The following is a 23423-nucleotide window of genomic DNA, read 5'->3' as shown; positions in this document are numbered from 1 at the left end:
AGCACTGTGCTCTGTGCAAGAGAACGCGGAGGTGACAGTTTTATCCCCAACGGAGCTCACAGTGGAGCTGAGAAAACAAGCACATGAACGGAGAGCAGCGTGATGTGGAATGATACATGTGTGCGCCCGGGGAGATGACAGCTGGGGAGAGGCATTCACCTTGAGCCTTGGTTTCCTCCCCTGAGAAACGGGGATAATAACGCCCATTTCATAAGGCTGCTCTGCGACAGACCGATGTGACGAGGCCTGCTACTTAATAAATACTTCATAACTGAGAGTGCCTTTGTCCCTTTCCCTTGCAGGGTTCTGAACAGCTGCTCTGCCCCATCCATGCCGGGAAGTCTAGTATCCAGCAAGGCATCTATTGACGCACATGCTTTAGTAGCTGTAGGACTTTTCAAGGTCATAGGCTGGAGCTGAAAGTGTAATGTGGCTGAAATGGTCTTCTGGGAGTTGGTGTAAGGCAACTCTCCTAACTGCTGAGTCCACACGGGCTGTGCTGGGAGTGCAGAGAAAAGCTGTGGCCATCATTGTGCCCTCTAGGCTAAGCTATTTCTGTAGGGTGTCCTTCCTGAATTGTCTATCTGTATACAAACTCCGCCTCCCTGGTCTTTACTCAGTCACCCAGCCTGAGTGTTCCAGAGCTTCTGTGAGCAAGACCCTGACCCAAGCCACACCCGGTGCCTGGCATCACTCCAGGGGCTCCGGAGCGTCCCATTCTCCAGTGCTCACCTTGGCTGTCCTCAGGCCTTAGGACGTTGCCCCAACACACACTGTGAGCACACATACCTAAACACCAGCAATGCGGGAAATCTGCTCGCCCTTTGAAGGTTAAACTGTGAAATCTACCCAGAACGCACCGGAACAGACAAATTCAGGAAACCCTAACCTAAGAGAGAAGGGCTCCTGGAACTAAGCTGTCTGTAACCCAATTAAAGGTATTTGCACAGCCAAAGAGACTGTGCCAAAGATTGGGGTTGGGAGAAGCTGAGCTAAAGGCTGGGAACAGCCCCCAGTCAATCTTTGAGGACCTGCCTAAGCTGCTATTTCAGTCCTTTAAACTGGGGCTGCTTATTTTAAAATGCTGCAGTTTAAAGATGGGGATAATGTAATATTGTTCTGAAGGCTCTTGTGAAATTAACATTGAAATGTGAGCTATTGTATGAATGTTATTTGAGCTTATAATAAGAATACATGCCGTGGTTTTTGAGTGCTTACAATTAACAAGCCTTATAAGACATGACACTGCACAGTATAAATGCTAAGTCCTTTTGTATGTGATGTCTTTTTAACTCCTCAGAACACCTCTCTGAGAAGACGGTTGACCCCATTTCTCAGCTCAGGTCACAGAGTGCCCAGGCAGCACAGGTAAAGCCAGAACTGGAGGCTCCAGAGTCCTTGTTCTCACTCCCTAGGACATTTCAGGGTCTGCCTGCAGTCTTCATGGCTGACGGGGCAGTGTTCCAAGGTCAAAGACTAGAAGACTGAGACGGGACCCAAGGAGAAAGAAAGGGCAAAAATCGAGGTGTGTTTAGGAGAGGGATGGGGATGTGCCCTGTTGTGCTTACAAAGAGGGTTGAGTTAGAACACTTTGTGGAACGACAGGATCCTGGACGTGGGATGCTCCCTGGGGTAGGAGCTTGAGAGTGGTATGGAAAACATGGGTGGGTGGATGGATGGTGGATGCATGGAAAGACAGGCAGAAGGGTGGCTACCTGGAGTGATGGGTATAGTCCCACTGTTGTTCTGTCAAGTGGGTTGAACTGGCTTCATGAGGCTCTTGTATTAGGGAATAACCTAGAACCAAATAATTGACTTTGATGAGTTTGGTTCTGTTTTGGAAAATAAGGCCTCTCCTCATGTCTGGGTGGCCAAGTCCCCTCTTTATTCAATATTTTTTTATAGTTATAAAGTTAATATACATTTTTAGGAAATTGTTGGGAAACATAAAAGACCAAAGAGAGAGAGAAAAAAACACACTAGTACCCAGAAATACCACTGCTAACATTTAGTTACTACAGCCACTTGTGTGTGTGTGTGTGTGTGTGTGTGTGTTTTAAACCTAGTTGTTATGTATGTGTTAACATATAATACATATGCAACTTTGTCTTCCGCTTTTTTCACTTAAAATTATAGCATAAGCATTTCCAAATTGTTATAAACTCCTCATAAACATCTATTATATGAATGCATCATGATTCACTTAATCAGTTTCCCACTGTTAGGCATTTAGATTTTTCTCGGTTTTCACTATTTATAAATAATGACTTTGTGGACTTTCTTTGCATAAATCCTTATTCACAATTCAGATTATTTCTTTAGTCTAGGTTTCCAGTACTCCAATTTCTGGCTCAAAGCTACAAACAAAACAATATATTTTAAATCCCAGAAAATTCACAGTAATATTTATTTTTTACTCTTGACTTCTGTCTGCTCCCAGAAGGATATTTCTCCATGGATTTCAGGCTCAGTTGATGCTTCCTGGAGTAGCCCATGGGGTCCTCTATATCTGGGCAGTGTTGGCCAACTAGCCTTGCCTCCTGCCTCTTCTCTGGATCTTGCAATTCCTGAGTATATTCCCCTGCCTAATACTTGGGTGCCCTTGGACATGCAGTCCCCTGTGCCAATAATACTTGCCCCAGTCTTTGTCTAAACAACTGACTCTTCCTTCAAAATTCATCTCTGGGATTCCTTCCTGGCCCCAAGTCCAGTTCAGACAAACCTGCTTCTCCCATGTGACTGGAGAATCCTTGTCTGGCGTGCATTTGCCACGGTGTTGGTAACTGAATTTACTTGGTTTACAACTCCATATAAGGGGTTTGCAAACTTCTATACCCAGAGAGGCTTTATTCAAATACATTTCTCACTCAATTGTAGATTGAATTTTTTGAGAGTATATGTACCTGGCACAGGACCTTAACTTCTTATATATGAGGAAATGGAAGCTTAGAAATGTGAAGGGATAGGGCCAGGACCATGGCACAGCAGGTTAAACCACCACCTGTGATGCTGGCAACCTACATGGGCACCAGTTCAAGTCCAGGGTGCTCTTCTTCCGATCTGGCTCCCTGCTAATGTGTATATGGGCCCCTGCCACCCACATGAGAGACCCAAATGAAGTTCCATGATCCTGGTTTTGGCATGGTCCAGCTCTGGCCATTGTGACCATTTGGAGAGTAACCCAACAGATGGAAGATCAATCTCTCTCTCTCTCTAACTGCCTTTCAAATAATAAATAAACCTTTAAAAATGTTAAGAGTTTTGCCCAAGGTAGCAGATATTGAGTGCTCTACTGAGATTTTAAACCCAGGCTTGAGTCTGTGATCTTAACTATAAAGTCACACTGCTCTGTGGACATGGAGAGGAGCCCACTTGAACGGGTTCCTCAGAGCAGTCTGGGAGCCACCGGTGTGGTCTAGATCACCAGGCCCTGGGCAGCAGGACTATCTCTTATTTGCCTTTGTGCTCCAGTGTGTAGCAGTCAGGCTCAGGAAACGTTTGTTGACTGGGTGAGTGAACGGCTTCTTCTTTGGAAGGTCACAGGAAGCTATCTTTCTACCTATGCACCTTCCCCAGCCTCGGAGCGACTGTGAAGCAGCAGAAGTCTGGGGTGATTTGCTGAGTGGGAGAGCATCAGGGTCCAGCGGCCAGGAGGTCAGGGTGTGCCCGGGCTGAGATCCTTCTCGCAGCCAGACGCCTGGGAAAAGCACTGGGCTCGGGAGGTGGGCTTCAGCTCTTTGGGAGGAGAGGGGTAATTTCCTGATAAAAGGTTAAGCAGTTCAGTTCTTGCTGGAAGCAGTGATTAGTCTGGTCCCTTTCATCAGAATTCAGCTCTCTCCACCATGGTAAATAATGGACTAATTAGGCATCTGGCTTACTTGATTTCCCATGGCTAAGGCCAATTTCTGAGATGCAATATGCTATTTGATGTACCAGCATGAATTCATCCTGGGCTCCAGAGCCTCCCAGTAGCAACAACCGAAAATAACTCTCAGAAAAGTTATCCCCACACATGTGGAACACAAAGCATCCTACAACATAAGCCATACTCTGTTACGGACCTGCTCAGCAGAATCCTGAATGAGGCAGCAGCTGTACGCAGGTCCCAACCTGCCTGGACCAGTGGTGTGGGAAAGAAAGAGAATGCTGCAGGGTTGAGAAATGGACAGATTCCGGGGAGCGTTGGCCTGGAGGTCAACTGGAGAGCCTGGGAAACTGACAAGAGGTCATCCCAGTAGCATCAGGCTGCCCTCTGAGACTCTCTGGTGGCTGCTTGTGGTCTGGGTAATTGGGTACCCAGGGCATGGGCGATGGGGAGGCAAGCTCAGTCTACCTCAGAAAGCAGCGTAAATGGAGTAGGTACCGGTAGCAGAGAGGGAGTGAAGAGAAGAGCTAGGGGCCGGCGCTGTGGCATAGCAGGTAAAGCCGCCACCTGCAGTGCCGGCCTCCCGTATGGGCACCGATTGGAGTCCCTGCTGCTCTAGTTCTGATCCAGCTCTCTGCTATGGCCTGTGAAAGCAGTGGAGATGGCTCAAGTCTTTGGGCCCCTGCACCCGCCTGGGAGACCTGAGAGAAGCTCCTAGCTCCTGGCTTCGGATCAGCACAGTTGCGGCCGTTGAGGCCAACTGGGGAGTGAATCAGTGGATAGAAGACCTCTCTCTCTCTTTGTCTGCCTCTCCTTCTCTCTCTGTGTAACTCTGACTTTCAAACAAATCTTAAAATAAAAAAAGAACGTGTGGTTTATGAAGGGCAGGACTCTGGGATCTGTGGAGATCGGCATGGCAATCCTCCAGAATGCCCAGATTTGTGAGCTTGAGAAAACACCTCCTATGTGGGAGTCCTTAGTGACAGGGGATCAGCAGGGGTGAAATATGAAGGCAAGAAGATGAGTCCATGGCCATGGAGCACAGTGAGGGAGACGTGCGGAGGAAGGAAGTCAGAGTACAGCAAATTCTCCGGCTGTTTCCACGCTGTCTCGCTGGGAAATCATGGCTCACAGGAGGAAGTGCCTACTAAGTGCTGGGTTCTGCTAGGTGTCAGATAAACGAGATGAAAAAGGCACAACTTCTAACTCTGAGACGCTCACAGTCCAGAGGACGCGGCTAGGAAACCTATCGCTAGAACACAGCGTGATGTTCACTTTAACCAAGGTGAGGACCCAGTGCTAGGGGACCCCGGTAGGAATCCAAAAACAACTGCCTTTCTTGAGAGACTGCCGTTTAGTCAATCGAGTGCTCAAGAGCTGCTTACTCAGCCACGCGTGAGCACCTAGCCCTGCGCAGGGCAGCACGGAGGCCAGGCAGAACCCTCCCACTGGAGGGGTTTGCGGTTGGGATGAGGAAGCGGATCCCAGGCCCAGAGGAGCTGGTACCACAGCATCAAGCCCACCGAATGCATTCTATAAATGTTGAAGAAATAAATCACTAGACAACAGAACCAAGGTCTATTAATAGTCCTAGAAGCACAAAGAAATGGGAGCTCAGCGTGGGACAAAGCTTTCAGAGAAATCTCGGAGAAGGTGGGCTTGGAGGTGGGCTCAGGGGAAGGAGGGAGCTTCGGATGGTATCTCAAGGCTTAGAACAATTTTTCTCCTCTTCACTCAGCCAGTTCCTATTTGTCTTTCAGTATTCTGTTCAGATGCTAATTCCAACTTCGGATGAATGGATTTCTTCTTTCCTGCCTGCCTTTTCTGTCTCCCAACACATATTCGTTGGGGTGCCTGGGCCCTCTGATGGATGCTGGGTATATCAAAATGACTAAAGTGAAGTCCTGGCCCTCTACAGGATCCCAACCTGTGGTGTAGCATGGAGGCAGGGTTGCAGGGACAGCAAAGGAAGCACTATAATAGCCAGTTACAGAGAGAGCAGCATAGTAGCTCCATTTATGGCACACCTGCTATTAAAGGTTACTTATGTTCATAGGGTCCAGTCTTGACAGAAATCCCAGGAGCATTGCCACTCCCAGTTTACAGATAGGGGGACTGAGACAAAGAGAATTTAATGGAACTGATTCAGAGAGAAGCTTCTAGAAACTTGGCTGATTCCCCAATGCATCTTACACAATGTGTATCTAGTCAGGTGGTTAGAGATGGCCAGAGGTTTTCAGGATGAAAAGATGTTAGAGCAATTGTAGAGGGCAATGCACCTGCCAGGAATACCCCTCTGAAGTGAGAGATCCATCTCTCCACCCTGCTTTCTGCTAGAGAGCCAAAGCTACAATCCAGAGAATTACAGAAACCACAGCTTTTATCACAGGTGGGAGAAGGTGCCCTCTAGAAAAATAATGATTTCTCCTAAATTCTCCTAAAATTCCTTAAAGCTTCATAAATCCTCTCAAACTGTTGCAGGAAAAACTGTAAAAATTTCACAAGGCCAAAGCACATGTTCTCAGAGCCCCCTGAGTAATATTGCCTGGACCTTAGGTCTATGCCCATGCTGGCCCCTTCCCTCCGGTGGCTGTTTGCTGGCCTCCTGGGCCTTGCTGGTGGAGGTGGCATGGTGTAGAGCAGACCTGGGGTGCACCACCCCGTGCCTCAGGAAACCTCCCCTCTCTGGCTGCAGGCAGGATGTTTTAACAGGACCTCCCTCTGCAGCCCGCCCCAGGGCAATCGTCCTCTGCCACCCCTCTAAAGTGTCGCACATTCCCGTTCCAGGGCCCTCGCTCCACAGCCGATGTAGGCAGCTCAGTTATTCTCTGCTTTTAGCAGACAGGTCAGTGAGGCGGAGGACCTGCCTGGGCTGGGCACCCTCCCAGCCCTCATCAGGCTCCTTCCCCAGCAGCAGCAGCCAGGACGTCTTTGACTGGTGGAAATCTGTCCATCACCGGATTGTACGCACCCGTTGACAGACAACTCCAGGACACACAGACAGGTGGAGACTAAAAGGACCCTTACTGTGTACAGACAGAGGGAACATGTCAGAGACCCAGAGTGGGGAAGAGACCGGCCCCCAGAACCCCAAGCTAAGGAACCGTTCAGCTTCTCTGGCAGGGGTCTTTCTCGCTGCCGCACAGACACATGGGGCTAGGAAAAGGTCTGGGGGCACCAAGTCCAGTTTCCAGGATTCCCGAGGCCCGCCCCGATACAGTCTGCAAAGCCCCAGGGATGTGCTTTCAACTGGGGTCATGCTGCATGCCACTGTGGGGGCAAGAATAGAGTGCCTTGACTGTGCCCGCCCATTCTGCTGGCTTATCTCTGCCCAGTGTGGACGTGGGGTGGGGACAGGCGCTCCCCCAACCTCCTGACACTCACCCTTCCCAGTGTGGATTCACCCTTCCACAGCAAGGCCCTCCCTCCAGCCCATTCCCTGAAACACCTGCCAGGTACGAACATGGAGGTGACCCTTGATTTCTAGGGAGGAAGTGCCATCTCACGGCCTTCTCCCTGGTGATCTGGAGAAACCCCTGCTCACCCTAAGAGCAGACCTCATGGACCATTTCCTTCCACTTACAATTTTTATTTATGTATTTTAAAGTCAGAGGGACAGAGAAAGAAAGAGAGAGAGAGAGCGAGCTTCCATCTATGGATTCACTCCCCAAATGCAAACAATGACCAGGATTGGGCCAGGTAGAAGCCAGGGGCCAGAGGAACATAGTCTGGGTCTCCCACATGTGTGGTAGGTGTGCAACCGCTTGCCCATCGCCTGCTGCCTCCCAGAGTGCTCATTACTGGGAAGCTGGAATTGGAAGTGGAGCTGGGGCTCAAACCCTGGCACTCCAAATGAGATGCGGGTGTCCCGAGCTGTGTGTGTGCCGCAGTGCCAAATGCCCACTCGTACTTCCGTTCTAATTGAACAGTGAAGCTCTGCCCAGCCTCATATTTGCATTGCATAGCCTTTGTGTGATTCTGTATAACTGCACATTTGTCTATGTGTCTGTTTTCTGTCCACCATATTTATGTTTTTATGTGTATGCATTTTCTGTTTTGTGCATGTAAATGTGTGCATTTTTCTGCAAGCTTCTATGTTGTGTCTCTCTCTGTGTGTGCACATGTATGCTGTGAATGAGTGCTGCTTCTGTGTGTGTTATTTGACCATGTCACTGACTGCTCTGTTTATCACTTAAATGGAATATAATGTATTTATTTATTTGACAGAAAGAGAGCAGCTTATCTCAAGGCCTACAGGAGGCAGAGAAGGAAAAAGAGAAAAAAAAAAAGGAAAACCAAAACAACCCCTGCCCTGTGTTGCTCTATTTTAAAAGCTGCTCCGTGTTGTTATGGCAGCTAATTTTCCTTAAATGATTTAAGGAAACGGATCTGTCTAAAAGAGCTGCAGCCAAGTTGTTATAGCAACACAGGCACCAGCCGAGGAGGGCCTTTCTCCTCTAAGAAAAGGGAGCAAACCACCTCAGAGTGAAGAAACCTCTTGGAAAAAGGGGGGGTGGTGGTGGGGCTGAGAAAAGCATCCAGTGGGTTCTGAGAGACTCCTGGGGTGAAGGGAAGCATTAGGGGAAACTCATTTCCTTCCTGGATCCTGGGGCTTCTCCCAGCAACGCCCTCCCACTCCCGACCCTCACCTAGGCCATGGCCAGGGCCCGTGGGTCTCCCTTCTTCCTGCCTGGCCCTGCCTCTGGGGACCCACCCTCCACAGCAGCCCTCCCGGTTCCTGCAGCACCCCTCCTTTATTCATCATCCAACCCCATCTCACCAGTTCCAGGCTCTGTGCTAGGTCCTGGGGACACAGAAACGCACAGGGCATGGCCTGGAACAGCGTGGCGGGGAAGGTTGGCCTGTATCTTCTCAGGATGGGAAGTTGCCGAGAGGTTGTAAAACAGGCAAGAGAGACCCAGTGGAGCTGAATTTTAGATGACCCCAGGGTTTCCAGACTGAGGAGCTGCACGGATGGAAACACCATTCATCGCGCGCTCTCTCCCTTGCTCCAGTGTTTGTGGGGGCGCTCGATTGACCACTCTGATTCTAAAGATGGAGAGAAGGTATGGGCTGGAATATTCCTGATAAGGAGCATTTTTGTCTCATTATCTTGATTTTTTTTTTTACAGTCCATTTACAAGAGGGACTGGGACTGATTTAAATGAGAAGGGAATACTGCGTAGTAGGAAAAAGCCAAATTCTTGGCCCAGTATTCAAACCATCCATGAACACACCCAGCCTGCAGCTCACCTGCCTTCTCCCACTCCCTGCTATAAATTCTGCACACCCACCCCAGAGCTGAGGTCTCCAACCTCAACCCATTGTTTAGCTTTTCCTGGAATGCCCTCTTCTGTTTCCCTGTGACGTTCCTCCTCTCCAAGCAATAGCCACCTGATGAAGTATCACTTATTCCTTAAGGCTCAGTCCAAGTGCAAATTCCTCTAAACAGCTTCCTTGGATTCCCTCCCTCACTCGCATTCATCCCCAGCCCCACATTTCCAAAGCACTGTATTTGCATTATTGTAGCACACCTTCCTGCCTGCCTTGTACCAAGATTTCCTGAGTCTGGTTTTCCGGTCGTATGGGAAGCTCCTCCTGGCCTGGGACCTTGCCCCACTGATCTCTATAACCATAAGGTCTTGTATATGGTGACACTGAGAAATGTGTATTGCATTCGGTTAGCTGAGCATTTTAAAGCAAATGCTGCTTCTTCATTTAGCTTCACAAAATACTTCTCTGGTGTGTTTCACAAATACACAGATGCCGGTAGAGTTGCAGATAGAAGATCTAGGCAACCCAGCCACAAAAAGACTAGGCTTTTAAGATTGTAACTGGATGAAGGTGTGAGAATGACTGCGTGTGTGTCCGGTTGTGTGATGTGAAGTCACTGTTATATTCCACAGTGTATGTACTAGAAGGAAGCCAAACTCCTGGGGGAAGGGAGTGAGCACTCACTCTGAAAGGTGACATCGTTTCTGGTACTCACTACCTGGAGAAGAAGTGGAGCTCTCAGATCTAAAGTCGGAAAAGGAAAGAGAAAACTGGACACAGGGCAAAGTTGGAACTGGCTGCCCTGGCCTTCACACCGCTGAAGACATTGACATTTCTAAGTGCAGCTCCTGAGCAAGATAAGGAGATGGTTAGGACCAGATGAGGAGAGGTTAGGGACCGGGAAGATACGCAGACTGGGACCTGGAGGCAGAATGCTGATTTCCAGGGTGAGTATTGTGGGGCGAGCAGAGTCCAGGGATGGAGCCAGTGCATGGAGATCACCATGACGAGAGCGTGGGAAGGGCCATCTCAGCCTCTGGCCCTGGGAGCACTGAACAGATTCAGCAGGTTGCAGGGGAACCCTGGAAAATCTGTCACCAGGCAAGAGCCAGAATTAAAGGAGGGGACAGCGATGGTGGCAGTGGAGTCGGAGGGCTCCCCGAGCAGGTGAGACTGGGGAAGAGTGCTGGTTCGGTTGCTCCTTTCCACCAGGAAAGTCTGCTAAACCCTCATTACACAGGCTCTGGCTTGCTTCATCATTTGCACAACATTTATGTTGAGCACCTGCTTGGGTCAGACCCTGTTGGGAGCCACGGCTCTGAGATTAATCTCCAGATCCTGCCCCCGGGGAACTACCTCTCACACAAGGGGAGCTGCCATAGGAGGGGAACAGGAAACCCCTGTCTCAGTGAAAGCCTTTTTTTATTGTGTTAAAGATCTTCATGTAACATCCCACTGCTCAAGAAGGGCTGGAGCTTTAGTGAGCACTGGGCTAGGAGAGTGGACTTGAAGTCAGCTCTACCGATGAGACAAGGCCAGTAGCTCTTGTTGCCAGATGAGGACACAGGGCACTCCTTCTAGGAGACTTACAGCACAGTGGGACGGATCACTCCTGCTCAACACATCTAAAGATGCCTGTGCCACCTTGTCCTCACCCTTACTCCTCCTCCTGGGTTCCCATCTCAGGAAGGGGCCCCGTCCGCTCTGCTGCTCTCCAGGCCAAAATCATGGGCATCGAGCACATATCCCTCTCCCATCAGCCACAGTCACCAAGTCCTTCCCTCTCCTTAACACATCTGGATTCCTCCTCCCCTCCTTCAAACCCACAGCAGCTTCTAGCCTGGCACCCTCCAAACCCACCCCCACCCACAGGCACCAGAGGGCTCTTTCTGAACGGCAACGCTGAGGCTGTCACTTCTGTTGAGAATCCTTCAGCAGCCCCACATGTCTATGGAGGTAAAGTCCAAACTGCTGCAGGGCCCATGGCTCCTCCTGTGCCTCTGTCTGCCCCCAGTAGGAGCCACGGAACGACTTCCAGTCTCCTGAGGATGCCTTCCTCTCCAGGCAGAGGCACACCTGCTTCCTCTCTCGGAAAGTTCTCCCTGACCTGTGCATGCTTCCTGCATCTGCTCAGGTGTTGACAGGGTATGGACTGCACAATCCTTGTATGTCCCTCTATCAATGCACCTAGAACAGCTGTCTGTAAATACCTGTCTCCATCGGGCTGTGAGCCTCTGGGGGGTGGGCACCAGCACCCAACACAGGGACAGAAGGAGGAAAGACAGTCAGTGAGGAAAGACACTCGGATCTTGGAGGGTCTTCCTGATTCTCTGCTTGCTGAGTCTGGGGGCAGAAGGCAACCAGTCCAGAAGGGGTGAGGCTGGGAGCACATAGAAACAAGTCCAGAGACTGCTCTGGCAGTTCAGCTAGCCAGGCTTGAGTGATTATGGCTATATATTACACACTGAAGGTCAGGAGTGGAAACAGATTTAAAGCTATTAGGGCAGGAGCCTCCTCAGTGTTTGCCACTGAGTACAAGGATGCCTGAAGTCAACTGTGAATTTGAATCAGACCCAAATCATTGGTTGAGCATGTGCTACACGCCAGTACTGTGCCTGGTGCTTTCACATCACATTGAACAGGAGAAAATGCATAATTTATCATCCGAATCAGGACACTTTAAAGAGTGAAAGAGGACACAATTTAGAAAGTACCACAGGACAATAGATAAAAGCCAGAATTTTCCCAGGAAAGCAGAGACATATGAACATTCTATCTATTAGTAGAAAGCACTTGGTAGTGGCTTGTTTTTTAAAGCCCCAGCACATTTTATAAATCTATGCTTGTTTAATGTCTACTTACCCACAGTATTACAAGGGGAGTGAGTTGCTCACTATAACTGCAGTGCCTTGTACATGGAAACCTGGTGGATAAATATTTGTGGGAGAGGAAGAGAGAGAAGAAAGACAGAGAGGAAGGAGAAGGGCACCAAGATGGTGAGTGCGTAGGAGGCTCCACCTCCCCATGGAGACATCACTGAGAACAGCTAAACACACACCAAGTCACCTTTATAAGAACGACAGAAACAAGTCAGAGACCACAGTACCTTGTTTTATTATAATCATAAAAAAAAGTCAAATTGAAGAAAGCAAAAGAGAAAGTGTTGCTTGCAGCAGCCTTCCCCCAAGGACTAGGAGCAAGGCGAGGAGAGACGTCCCCTACTGGGGACGGGGAGCAGAAACTGAATCCTAGAGTCAGGTCTGCTGCAGAAAAGCTCAGAACTGAGCACTCTGCCCCTGCTCCCAGGCCCACAGCTGCAGAGTGGATATCTGGAGCTTCTACAGCCAGGCGTCTCTGCCACCTCTCCCACAAACACCCGCAGAAAGCAAAACCCCAACCACCAGGAGAGGGAGCTCAGGACCGCGTCTTGGAGCTCACATTTGGGTCTGCCATGCTGAGCCCCAGCCCCTGAGACAGCTCAAAGGCGTCTAGCCCCCATCCAGTGCTCACAGAGTCTCCAGGCCTTCCTGGCATCAGGCAGAGACTGAGCTCTGGGGGTCAGGCTCACTCTGGTATTCCTCACTGCCCGCCTTTGCTGAGCTTTGTGGACACCCCCAGGACATTGCAGAGACTTGTGACCGTGATAACCGGGTATGACCAGCCTAGGGGCTCCATTACCACTCTCCTCAAACCTGGGGCAAACAGCAAGGGGACACAGGACTGTCTTGAAGCTCAGTGCTGGGCCAGTAAAGCCCAACCCTGGGCAGATCCTAATGTTTCCAGTCTGAGGCCAGTGTTTGTAGGCGGTCTCAATATGTGCTTCAGGGCCAGGCTGGGGCCTGCACCCTGGTGAGACAGACTTGCTCTGGTGTGTAGCACCACCATCTTTTTGCAGGCCTTCTGTGCACTCCCAAGATGGCACAGGGCCTGGCGACTGTGAGAGCCAGGTGTCACTCTCTTAGGGCCTGCCTAAGTGGCTGAGGAGCTGCCTCTAGCAACCCCCCTACAATCTCAGCAGACAACAGGACTCATAGGACTGCTCTGGGACTCAGGGCCAGGCTGATAAAATCCAGCCTGCAGAAAGAGTCTCTGGACCTGCTTCAGTGCCCAACAGAATTCTGTGGTTCTGATTGAGCACTCGTATGCCCTAGCCAATACCAGCTTGGCTGACAGGGGCAGCGTCAGGTTTTGGGCCCACCTCAGCTGCAGATGGACCACATCAGGGTCAACCTTGGTCGTACCCACAGGTTGCACTCATTGTGGTGAGCTGAGGGCTCCAGATGAGATCCAGCATCATGGCCTTTGTGATCACAGGATAGGGAATCTGAGCCTACCAGAGGCATAGGAAGAGGTTTGTATGGACAGATTATCCCTTTTTAGGCACTTTCCTTGTCCATTCTGAATAATACATAAGCTGCAGCTTTGGGGCAAATTTGAGATTAGGGGGTATTTTAAGACTGAATTAGTTAAAACAAAACAAAACAAAACAATGGTGGACCAAAGCTAACCATGACTTAGCATGCTATCTAGTGCTGCAATGGCAGTAGTGTCCATATATTGATGAATGGATAAAGAAAATGTGGTATATACACACAATGGAATTTACTCAACCACGAAAAGGATGAAATCTTGTCATTTGCAACAACATGTATGGAGCTCGAGGTCATTAGGTGAATTCAAATCAGACAAACATCATATGACTTCACTCATATGTGGTGTCTAAAAAATAGGTGATCTCTTAGAAATTAAAATATAATAATGGTTACTAGAGGCTGGGATGGAAGTGAGTTGGGAGAGGTGGGGAAAGTTTGATTAATGGGAACTTGGTTAATAGCTGGATAGGAGTTAAGAACTTCTGAGGTTCTATTGCACAGTAGGATGACTATAGATAATGTTAATGTACTGAATAGTTCTCTATTAAAAAATCCTAGGGAGGGACAGTGTTGTGGTGCAGCAGATTAAGCTACTTCTTGCAATGCTTGCATCCCATATGAGCCATTCAAGTCCCAGTTGCTCCACTTCCTTTTCAGTTCCCTGCTAATGTTCCCGGGAAAGCAGCAGAGGGTGGCCCAAGTGCTTGGGTCCCTGCACCCACGTGGGAAACCTGGATGGAGTTTCAGGCTCCTGGCTTTGGCTTGGCCCAGCGCCTGCTGTTGTGGCCATTTGGGGACTAAACCAATGAATGGAAGATCTCTCTCTCTCTCTCTCTCTCTCTCTCTCTGTAATTCTACCTTTCAAATAAAGAAGGAAGTAAATAAGCAAAGAAGGAAAAGATTGCATAAGGAGAGAGGGAGCTGAATTCCTACTCCAGGTCATTTTGATTCCTATTCTAGTGCCCGACCTCCTTGCCTTAGGCATAAAGCAATAACTTTCTGGAAGAAAATGGCTCACACAACTGGTTCAGCATCCAAGGTGTACTTATTAAGACACAACTAGCTGTTGATCAATTTACTCCTGGCACCAATAACTTCCTAATACCTCCATAATCCAGTCTTGTCTAATCTGCATTTTGCAATGTGATTGACTGCCCAGTTGTTTGTAAGCAAATCAATAATTTGTAATTGCTGATGGCAATGGCTGGCTGGAGCCTATTCCTCTTCAACAATCCTGACAGCCTCTCCTTGGGTCCCTCCTCTGTCTTCCCATTCCCCTAACTCTCTCTTTTGGGGTTCACCTAAAACACCACCATGCTCAGTGGTTCAATGGCTTATATTCTGTCACTCCTTCTGGTCTGTATCTGCTTTTAACATACCTCACAGTCTTTTCTGTAAATAACTGTTGTGTATCTATAAATCAGATTACATTTTGTATAATAGGACTTGCCATGTTCAATATAGTTCAGTTCAAACATTCATTGAATATCTATTACCAATTAGATAAAAAAAAAACTGTAGGGGCTGTTCTCTTTGAGAGGGGGATAGTAGAAAAAAGGAATGGTCATTCTATCAGGAAATCTGAAGTTAACAAGTGGCCTTGAGTCTGCCTTCAGCAGACAATGGATACTCCCTAAGAAAAACAGAAGCAGAGTCTCTGTACAAAGTAAACTGAACAGGAAGGTGTGGAGAGTTTAGGGTAATAAAGGGACTTGGTACAACACCTTCTTTTGTAGACAAAAGAGGATGAGATGGAGAAGGCAGCAAATATGTCAAGAAATTGCTGTGCAAGCCGTGACACAGAAAGTGGGCTACAAAAGGATGTGGGAAGACAAAATCCACACAGAAAGATTCAGGTAACTGTTGAGTTGCATCACTAAGATAGTCACACTGCACCCAAGAATTTGCTTTTTCAGTAATCCTTGCTGTAATAATTACATTTTTTTTTGACAGGCAGAGTGGATAGTGAGAGAGAGAGACAGAGAGAAAGGTCTTCCTTTTGCCGTTGGTTCACCCTCCAATGGCAGCCATGGCTGGCGCGCTGCGGCTGGCGCGCTGCGGCCAGCGCACCGCGCTGACCCGAAGGCAGGAGCCAGGTGCTTCTCCTGGTCTCCCATAGGGTGCAGGGCCCAAGCACTTGGGCCATCCTCCACTGCACTCCCTGGCCACAGCAGAGAGCTGGCCTGGAAGAGGGGCAACCGGGACAGAATCCGGCTCCCCGACGGGGACTAGAACCCGGTGTGCCGGCACTGCTAAGTGGAGGATTAGCCTATGGAGCCGCGGCGCTGGCTAATAATTACATTTGTTTTTCAAGCATACATTTCTGTCTGATCAATATAGCAGTTGCTCTGTAATTCAGGATATCATACTGGCATCTTCAACAGGGTAAGTAAAATGATTTACATTGGTACCTTGGTGAAGTACCCCCAACTCTGGGACCTTTGCTGTCTTAACAACCACCATCTGTCACTGATAGCAGTCAAGAGATCATAAAAAATCAATGATCAAAGTTGAAAGAGACTCAGATGTAATTTCTAGAATGTCTTCCAAACAATTGCGTCTCCTCTATACACCATTTTTCACAGACTGTCATTTAGCTTCAAGTGAACACTTTCAGTAAAGCAAAGCTCCTAGCTCACACACCTACTCCATGCTCAGGCAGCTCTAATGGTTAAGAAGTATTATTTCTCCATAGGCCCTTCTTCTTATATAGCATACCTGGAAAAGATCTATCTTACCTTCTCTCCCATAGCTCTTCAGAGATAGAATGATTATGGTCTTCCCCCTTTCTCCACGTTTTGAAATCCCATTGCCTTCTATTTCTTACAAACAAAAACTTCTTCCCTCTGAATGAACTTGATATGGACACGCACTGTTCTGCCTGCCTAGTGCTCCTTTTTATCTGGAATAGTAGACCCTCTTATCAGGAATAGGTGCCACCTCCTCTCCCAGCTCCAACCATGAGGGCCCATCGAGGCAAGTCAGCTCTTGGGCCAGGGTTGACTTGCCCAAAGGAGGACACATCCTCCAGCCTAGGCCAATCACTGTCCTTTTGGAAGTAGAACTAGAAAATGGGAAGAAGTCATGGTGGTGATGAGAATTCCTAGCTGAGACACTTGGCCATTATGTTCTCTGCACATGGAGGTGATCAGTCCATAGTTTTTAGTTATACAACATACTCGTGCTATTTATCTGATAAATTCCCTATATGCTTATACCAGTTTAAGTTAACAAAGAGCTCTGACAAATATAGGTATGCACCAGTATATTTCCTTCATCCCACAAAATCTCCACAATGGAACCCAGGATTTGTGAGGGGTCAGGGAGAAGGTACTTGGGTCTATCAAGTTCAGCAAAGAGCAGACCCACCCCTCCCCTGGTTTGGAGCTTGTATTCCTTATTTTCATCCTAAGGGACTTCCCAACAAAATACTTTCCTTTCCCAGACCAGGCTATAAGACCAGCAGCCGCTGGGGGCATTCAGTTACTCACTGGGTCGTTGTACATCTGGACAATGAGCTGCTTCACCCCATGCAGGGTTGGGTGGGCCCATGGAGAGGGATCCAGCCAGTGCCGATTCAGGTCAAACCCCATAAGAGAGCATCTAGATAGGATCCAAAATAAGAGCCAGTATAGACATGAAAAGCTCAGTTTCTCATTTGCTGAAATACAGTTAGGAACAGGATATGCAAGTATGTCATGTATATAGCATTTACTGTTTTCCAGACATAGTTCCAAGTACTTTGCATGTATTAATTTATTCAGTGCTAACCCTATAAGCTCTATGACCATTATAATTCCCTTGTTATGAAAGACACTGAGCCATAGAGAGGTTAAAAAATATGGGTATTTCTGCGGAGCACTGCCACTCCAGATGACCCATGAATACAGGCATGCCTTCTACACAGTGCACTGGAAAGAGGTGACCAGGCCAAAATCACTGCAGTCCCCCTTGTTTCTCTTGGTTTCACACCTGTAGCTACTTCATTACATCGGCTTTGAAAACGTATCAACACCTTTGCATCACTTCCATTGATACCATCCTGAGATTGGCCTAAGGTGCAGAGTACAGTCTGATCGCTTGCCTGGTCTTCGTGTTTCCATCTCCACCTCCTCCCATGGCACCATACATCTCCCCATCTTCCTTACAACAGCCAGGGTTATTCTCTTAACACATAAGTTAGAGCATGACCCTCCTCTCTTACATTGTTCCATTTCACACGCAGCAGAAACACGCAAGTCCTTACTGAAGGGTGCATGTTCCCATGCGATATGCTGTCTTAACTCTCCAACTTCAGCTCCTACCACTATCCCTCTGCTTCTGCTGGTCTCCTTGCTGTTTCTCCAACACACTCGGCGCTTCCTGCCTCAGGAGCTTTGCACTGTTCCCCTGTGCCTAGGCTCCTTTTCCCCTGGAAATCTGAGTGACTCATTCTCTCACTTAATTTCAAATTTTTGTCCAAACATCACCATCCTGATGCCCACTCTGACCACCTTCTCTAAAATACTTGGGCACATGAGCTAACTTCACCAGGGCAAGTGTAATTATGGCATCCAATTCTTCTCCTCTCCCTCAACATCTCCCCCAGGGCTCTGTCCCAGTGCCTCCATCCCCTGCACCTTAACACACTGCAGGTCCTCCCCAGGCCAGCCCGGGTTGAGGTATAACTTTCAGAAGAACTGTGCTTACTCAAAATTCAAATCACCACTCCCCTTCTCTCCAATCCATTCCCCTCTTGTCTCCAGGATGCATCCCACAGGCCTCACTATTTTCCACTCATGATCATGATTCATCCAATGGCTATCCATTACTTATAAAATAAATTTCTGCTGTTTGCAGATTTTCAGCCAAATTCAAAACTGATAGAAGCCATAGCCTTCTCACCTTCTCACCACTCTCTCTACCCTAGATTGTTCCTCGTTTTCTTCTCTGGCCCTCTGTCCTACTATTCTAATCCCCACCATCGCACTGTCGTGATTTTCTGTTTCCTTGAGCAGTACAGTTTAACCCCTCTCAGCTTACAAAACCTGCACTCTTGCCTATCATCCTGCTCAGCAAAATGAAGGGCTTCCCAGAGGACCCTTCTCTCCTTTGAGATGGCTGGCGTGTAGAGAGGCAGGTGGAAATAATAATAGTTTCACCACAACTTAAAATAGCATGATGGGAGCCTGGGGAGAATCACTCATGCTCCTGGAGACTGGTGCAGAAGGGCCCCATTGAGGAGAAGCTATTTAAGCTGGATCTTCTTGAAGGGTAGAATTTTGTCAGTCATTGAGGATGAAGAAAAGAAAACAAAGGAATTATGAAACCGGCCAGGATTGGGGTTTGACTGAGTCATAGACTCTGTGGTCACAGGTTGGAGACGGTGAAGTTGTACAGGGAGATGGGGTGAAATGTGAAGGGCCTTAAATGCCTGGCAGAGTTCTGTTACTTTGTCTTTGCATTGCTATGTTTACATCAACCTGGTGCTGATGCTGGCTTCTTGTTGGTAGCACAGCAAGAACACTGATAGTCCTATACTCAGGTCACAAGAAGGTTCCCATCACAGTCATGGGAACATAGTTCACAGGACACATACTGACGTTATTTTGTCCCAAGAACTGAGTACAAAGTACTAATCCTTGGAGTCAGTCCTGACAACAACCCCATGGGAGAGGTGCCATCATTGTTCCCACTTTGCAGATGGGAACTGAGGCATAGAGAGGTCACCAACAGCTTGCTCAAGCACAGAGGTGCCATCGAGACTGATGCCCACGTAGTCTGGCTGCATGCAGACCTGGAGCTCTTAGTCCCTGTGCCTCATAACAGCAGTGACCAGTCAGGATCAGCCATCAGCCAGGCCCTGGGCTACAACCTACGATGGACTGTGACAGTTATATAGAGCAGCTGGACATTCTGCTTGGACTGTCCTGTAAGTATACAGCCTTTCACCCTGGCATCTTCCCCCTGTGGAAGTATAGCAACTGGAGTCGGAACTTAGATTGAGCTCTCTGTCCAGAGCTCAGAGCCTCTGAGTCTCACCTGGGTTGTCTTCTCCCTTATGTTTCCAGTCTCAAAGAAGTGGCAGGTCCTAAAGGGTGTAATCCATCTCTCCTTGCTTTCTTCTCTCCCCTTATCCCTCCCTCCACTTGAACAGAACTTCCCAGTGTGCAGGTCAGGAGCTGTGCACTGGGAAGAGCTCACAAGCTCACCATCTGTTGCAGGAAACTGACTCCTTGGGCACACAGTGAGGAAGGAGAGAGGCCTTCACTTTCTGGCTGTCTCTCCACATTGTAAAACAAAGCACATGGTGAAAGATCAAAGAATCCGGAACCCCTGGAAAATGTAGGCACGGACTTGCATTCAAGTGACTCAGTCACGTGTGTGTGTTTCCTTCACTCAGCACTGGGAGATCTGGAGAGCTAATGAGGACAACCCCCTTCTCCCACACCAGCTTCCTCCTTACAAGTTCATCTTTCTTTGGTCCCCTGGGAGGACTAGGAGAACCACATTTCCTCACCCCAGTGTTGCTTGTGCCCTGGAGGGAACCAGAGACAATGATGTGGAATTCCCAGGAATATTCTTTGGCTCCACATTTGGATTCTCAGTAGAGTCCAGTTGAGCCCCTCAACCTTCCTGGAGCCAGGCTGACCTGGTGAGTGGGACAATGCCCCATGGCAGAGCAGGTCCTGAACTCCACTGCTAGCTGACTATGTGACCTTGGGCAAGTCTCCAGGACTAAGTTTTCACAGGATATTTAAGAGTCTCTTCCACTGTGAACTGTATCCTCCCTACCTCCACCCCACTGGAGAGGAGCTCCCAAAACAGTGTCCCCCTGTTCCAGGATTTCCATGAGAGCGGTGATGCTGAGCCACCAATCATTCTCTCTGCTGAACACAGGGATCATGAAGTTTACCCTCCTGACCAGGCAGGTTACTTCCTGACCTTGAACTTGCAAATGGGTCCCTTTTTCATTTGCCATTACAATATGTGCATGTTTCTTTGATCTGAAACTCTTTTTATCTACCACCATAACAGTGTTGAAATATGACACATTATCCCATTGTTTGTACCCTCCCCCACCCCACCTCACCCCAATTTTTCCTTGGATATTTCCTCACTGTGGCAATTTATGTTGTTTCCAATGTTATACCATTCTCAAAATGTACTATTGAATATTCTGATTCCTAAAGTTTTTCCATATTTCAGAATTTTCCCTTAGAATAGTTTCCCAAAAGAATTACTTGGTAAGAGGACTGACTGTATAATCTTTTGTAAAGTGAAAAATAGTCCATGCTATTGAAAGTAGAAAAGGGTAAAAAGGATAGCAACCCTTCCTTTCTCCAAAAGTTAACTATTTTTAGGCTTTTGCTACAGTTCCTGCCATCTTTTCTTTCTGAACTGTGTAGCCATAACTCACATTTAATGAGTGCTTCCTATGCTCTTTAATTTCATCCTCACTTTTATTCCATTAAAAAAAATCCATGTCACTACTTCACAGATGAGAAAACAAAGGCTTGGACATTTTAAACAATTTTCTCCAGGGTCACAGAGCTACATTGTGGTGGAATCAGAATTTGAGCTGAGGTCAACTTGATTCTCAGAGTCCAGAATCTTACCAATTTCTTTCCTTATTCTGTACTCTGACTACACCAAATTTTCTTTCAAAAAGGAAATATTTGTGGTGGTGGTGGGGAGCATTAAACCCCCAGTTGGATCACACCTGTGTCCCATATTGAAGTGCCTGGGTTCAAGTCCTGGCTTCCTTCATGTTTCCTGCTCCTACTAATGCACACCCTGGGAGGCAAAGGTGATGGCTCAAGTGTTGGGCTCCTTTCACCCACATGGGAGATCTGGATTGAGTTCCTGGCTCCTGGTTTCAGCCCAGCCTAGCCCTAGCTGTTACAGGCATTTGGGATGTGAACCAATGGATGGGCTCTCTGTCTCTCTCTCCTTTCAAACAAATAATTCCTTTTTAAAAACCAGAAATATTCAATGCTGTGATTAGGGTCTTGATCTACAGGCTTAGTAGGCAGTTCTTAAATACTGCTGTCTGCAACACTACTACCCTTGAGGAATTAAGGATAGACTGAGACACACAGACCAACTCATCTGCAGTCTTCCCAAGGTCATTTTGTTGGCACGTGGTGGAGCAGGCTTCAAATGCAGCACTCTCTGGCTTTAACGCCCACACTCTTTTCAGGAACAAACAACTCAAGTCAAACCCTCTGCCTTTGACAATGCGTGAGCAAACTGAGGAAGGAAGACTGGTTTAGGGAACAAGGATGAGACAAGAATTAAATACAGCATTCATCACAGCCTCATTGAGAACCTTCTATACACCAAGTTCTAGGGTACTGCTGCTGGAAGAGAGTGATTGATAAGAGGTGTTCTCTGCCCTTGAGAAATATAAAGTCTAACAGGAGAGAGAAGACATTCTCCCAGGTGTCATCTTTCATTATTCAGGTCCGGTTGTAAGGCTTAAATGAGACAATGCACGTAGCAAATTTAAGCACAGGTCCTGGAATATATAATAGTAGCTCAAAATTTTGTATTGTCATTTTTATTGTATTTTATTATTATTTTATACTCTGTCCTGTATGTATGACATAGACTAACAGTTTTTCAGTCTATAGGAGGCTGGAGTAGACAGCAGCAGTGGTCCGGGTGACTTCTTCCTCTAGTCTGGGAATTGGGCACAACTGAATTTAAATTCCTGCTGTGCTTACTGCAGTAAGCCCTTATCTGTATTTCCTGGGGAGTGTCCGGGATCTAACCTTGCGTTAGATGGAAGTTGGGTGGGGTGAGCTTGCTCCTCCATCATTGCCAGATCCTGCAAGCATGGTGGTGCCTTGCTTAACTCCGTGGCAGCCAGATCCTCCGTTTTTGTGAGTCAGCAGCAAGAGCAAGAGAAAGAGCAGGAACCCAGGCTCAGGCAACAGCGAGCCCTGCCCAAGGCTCAGATTTGGGACTAGGTGGGGCTGGTGGTGGGAGGTGTCGTGCAGAAGCGCTGCTGTGGGACAAAGGCGATTCCTGCTCGTCAGTGCTGTGCTAGTAACTGGTTTTCAAGCGTGGTCTCCAGCTTCTGCTTGATCTCTAAGTTCCTTCCTTGTAAATGCGCTTTGTGCTTAAGTGGCTGAAATCAGTCCTTGTTAACTTAGCTGATGCCTCCCTAACCATGTGCTCCTATGGGATGAGTATAGACCACTCCAGCTAAGCCCTGTGACGTCCTTTTCTCAGGGGCTGGTCTGGTTACTAAACAAAGGCAGTCACCAGTGCCAGCTCCACTACTATCTATAACCTTGAAAGAAACATTGTCCTTAATAATAGGACTTAAATATAAATAACTGTATCCTCAGAGATGCTTGATTCCAAGCCTCCCCTTTGCCCTCAGCAAGGTCTTGGCCAGGTCACCAGCTTGCTCCAGGACACATCTGACACCTGGAGCCCACCACCTCCCCAGGTAACTTATCTCATTCTCGGACAGCTCTAGCAGGGAATTCTTCTTTCTCTTTGGCTGAAATGTGACTCCCAGGCGATTTCCTGCAACCGTCTCAGCCTCGCCCCATGGAGTTGCACAGAACAATGAGGCTCTCTGATGGAGTCTGGGGGCTTTGGGACCCACAGCGAGGTTTAAATTTTGGATATACTCCTCACCAGCTATGTGACCTTTTCAAAATTTCTCTTTTAAATGCCCCTCTGGGCTTCTGTTTTATCACACGGATAATGAGGATAATAAGCCTGACCTTCTGGATGGCGTACATCAACTAATGTATGTAAAGGGCCCCACAGAATCCTCAGCACAGAGTGAACTTGAGCAAACCATAGGCAGCAAAGATGGCGGCAGTGCTGACAACTATGGAGTCGTTGAAACTGTCTAGACTGTCCCACCTCCTCTATGCAGTGCAGCGTTTGCACTCCCTGCAAATGCA

The 23423-nt window shown here is 48.0% G+C and overlaps 1 protein-coding gene across 2 annotated transcripts in view; it reads right to left on the bottom strand.

The window, feature by feature from the left end:
- Nucleotides 1-23423, bottom strand: part of LOC100353437 (AGBL carboxypeptidase 4) — a 1500799-nt gene that overhangs the window by 91872 nt on the left and 1385504 nt on the right. For both annotated transcript variants that reach the window (XM_089300715.1, XM_089300716.1), the window contains exon 9: nucleotides 17004-17115. In XM_089300715.1, the coding sequence (XP_089156841.1) occupies nucleotides 17004-17115 (112 nt within the window). The remainder of the gene's footprint in view (nucleotides 1-17003; nucleotides 17116-23423) is intronic.

This window comes from Oryctolagus cuniculus, chromosome 7 (assembly GCF_051225735.1).
Source record: "Oryctolagus cuniculus isolate XC-2025 breed Fujian yellow rabbit chromosome 7, ASM5122573v1, whole genome shotgun sequence".
NCBI lineage: Eukaryota > Metazoa > Chordata > Mammalia > Lagomorpha > Leporidae > Oryctolagus > Oryctolagus cuniculus.
This window is presented reverse-complemented; position numbering and strand designations above follow the sequence as displayed.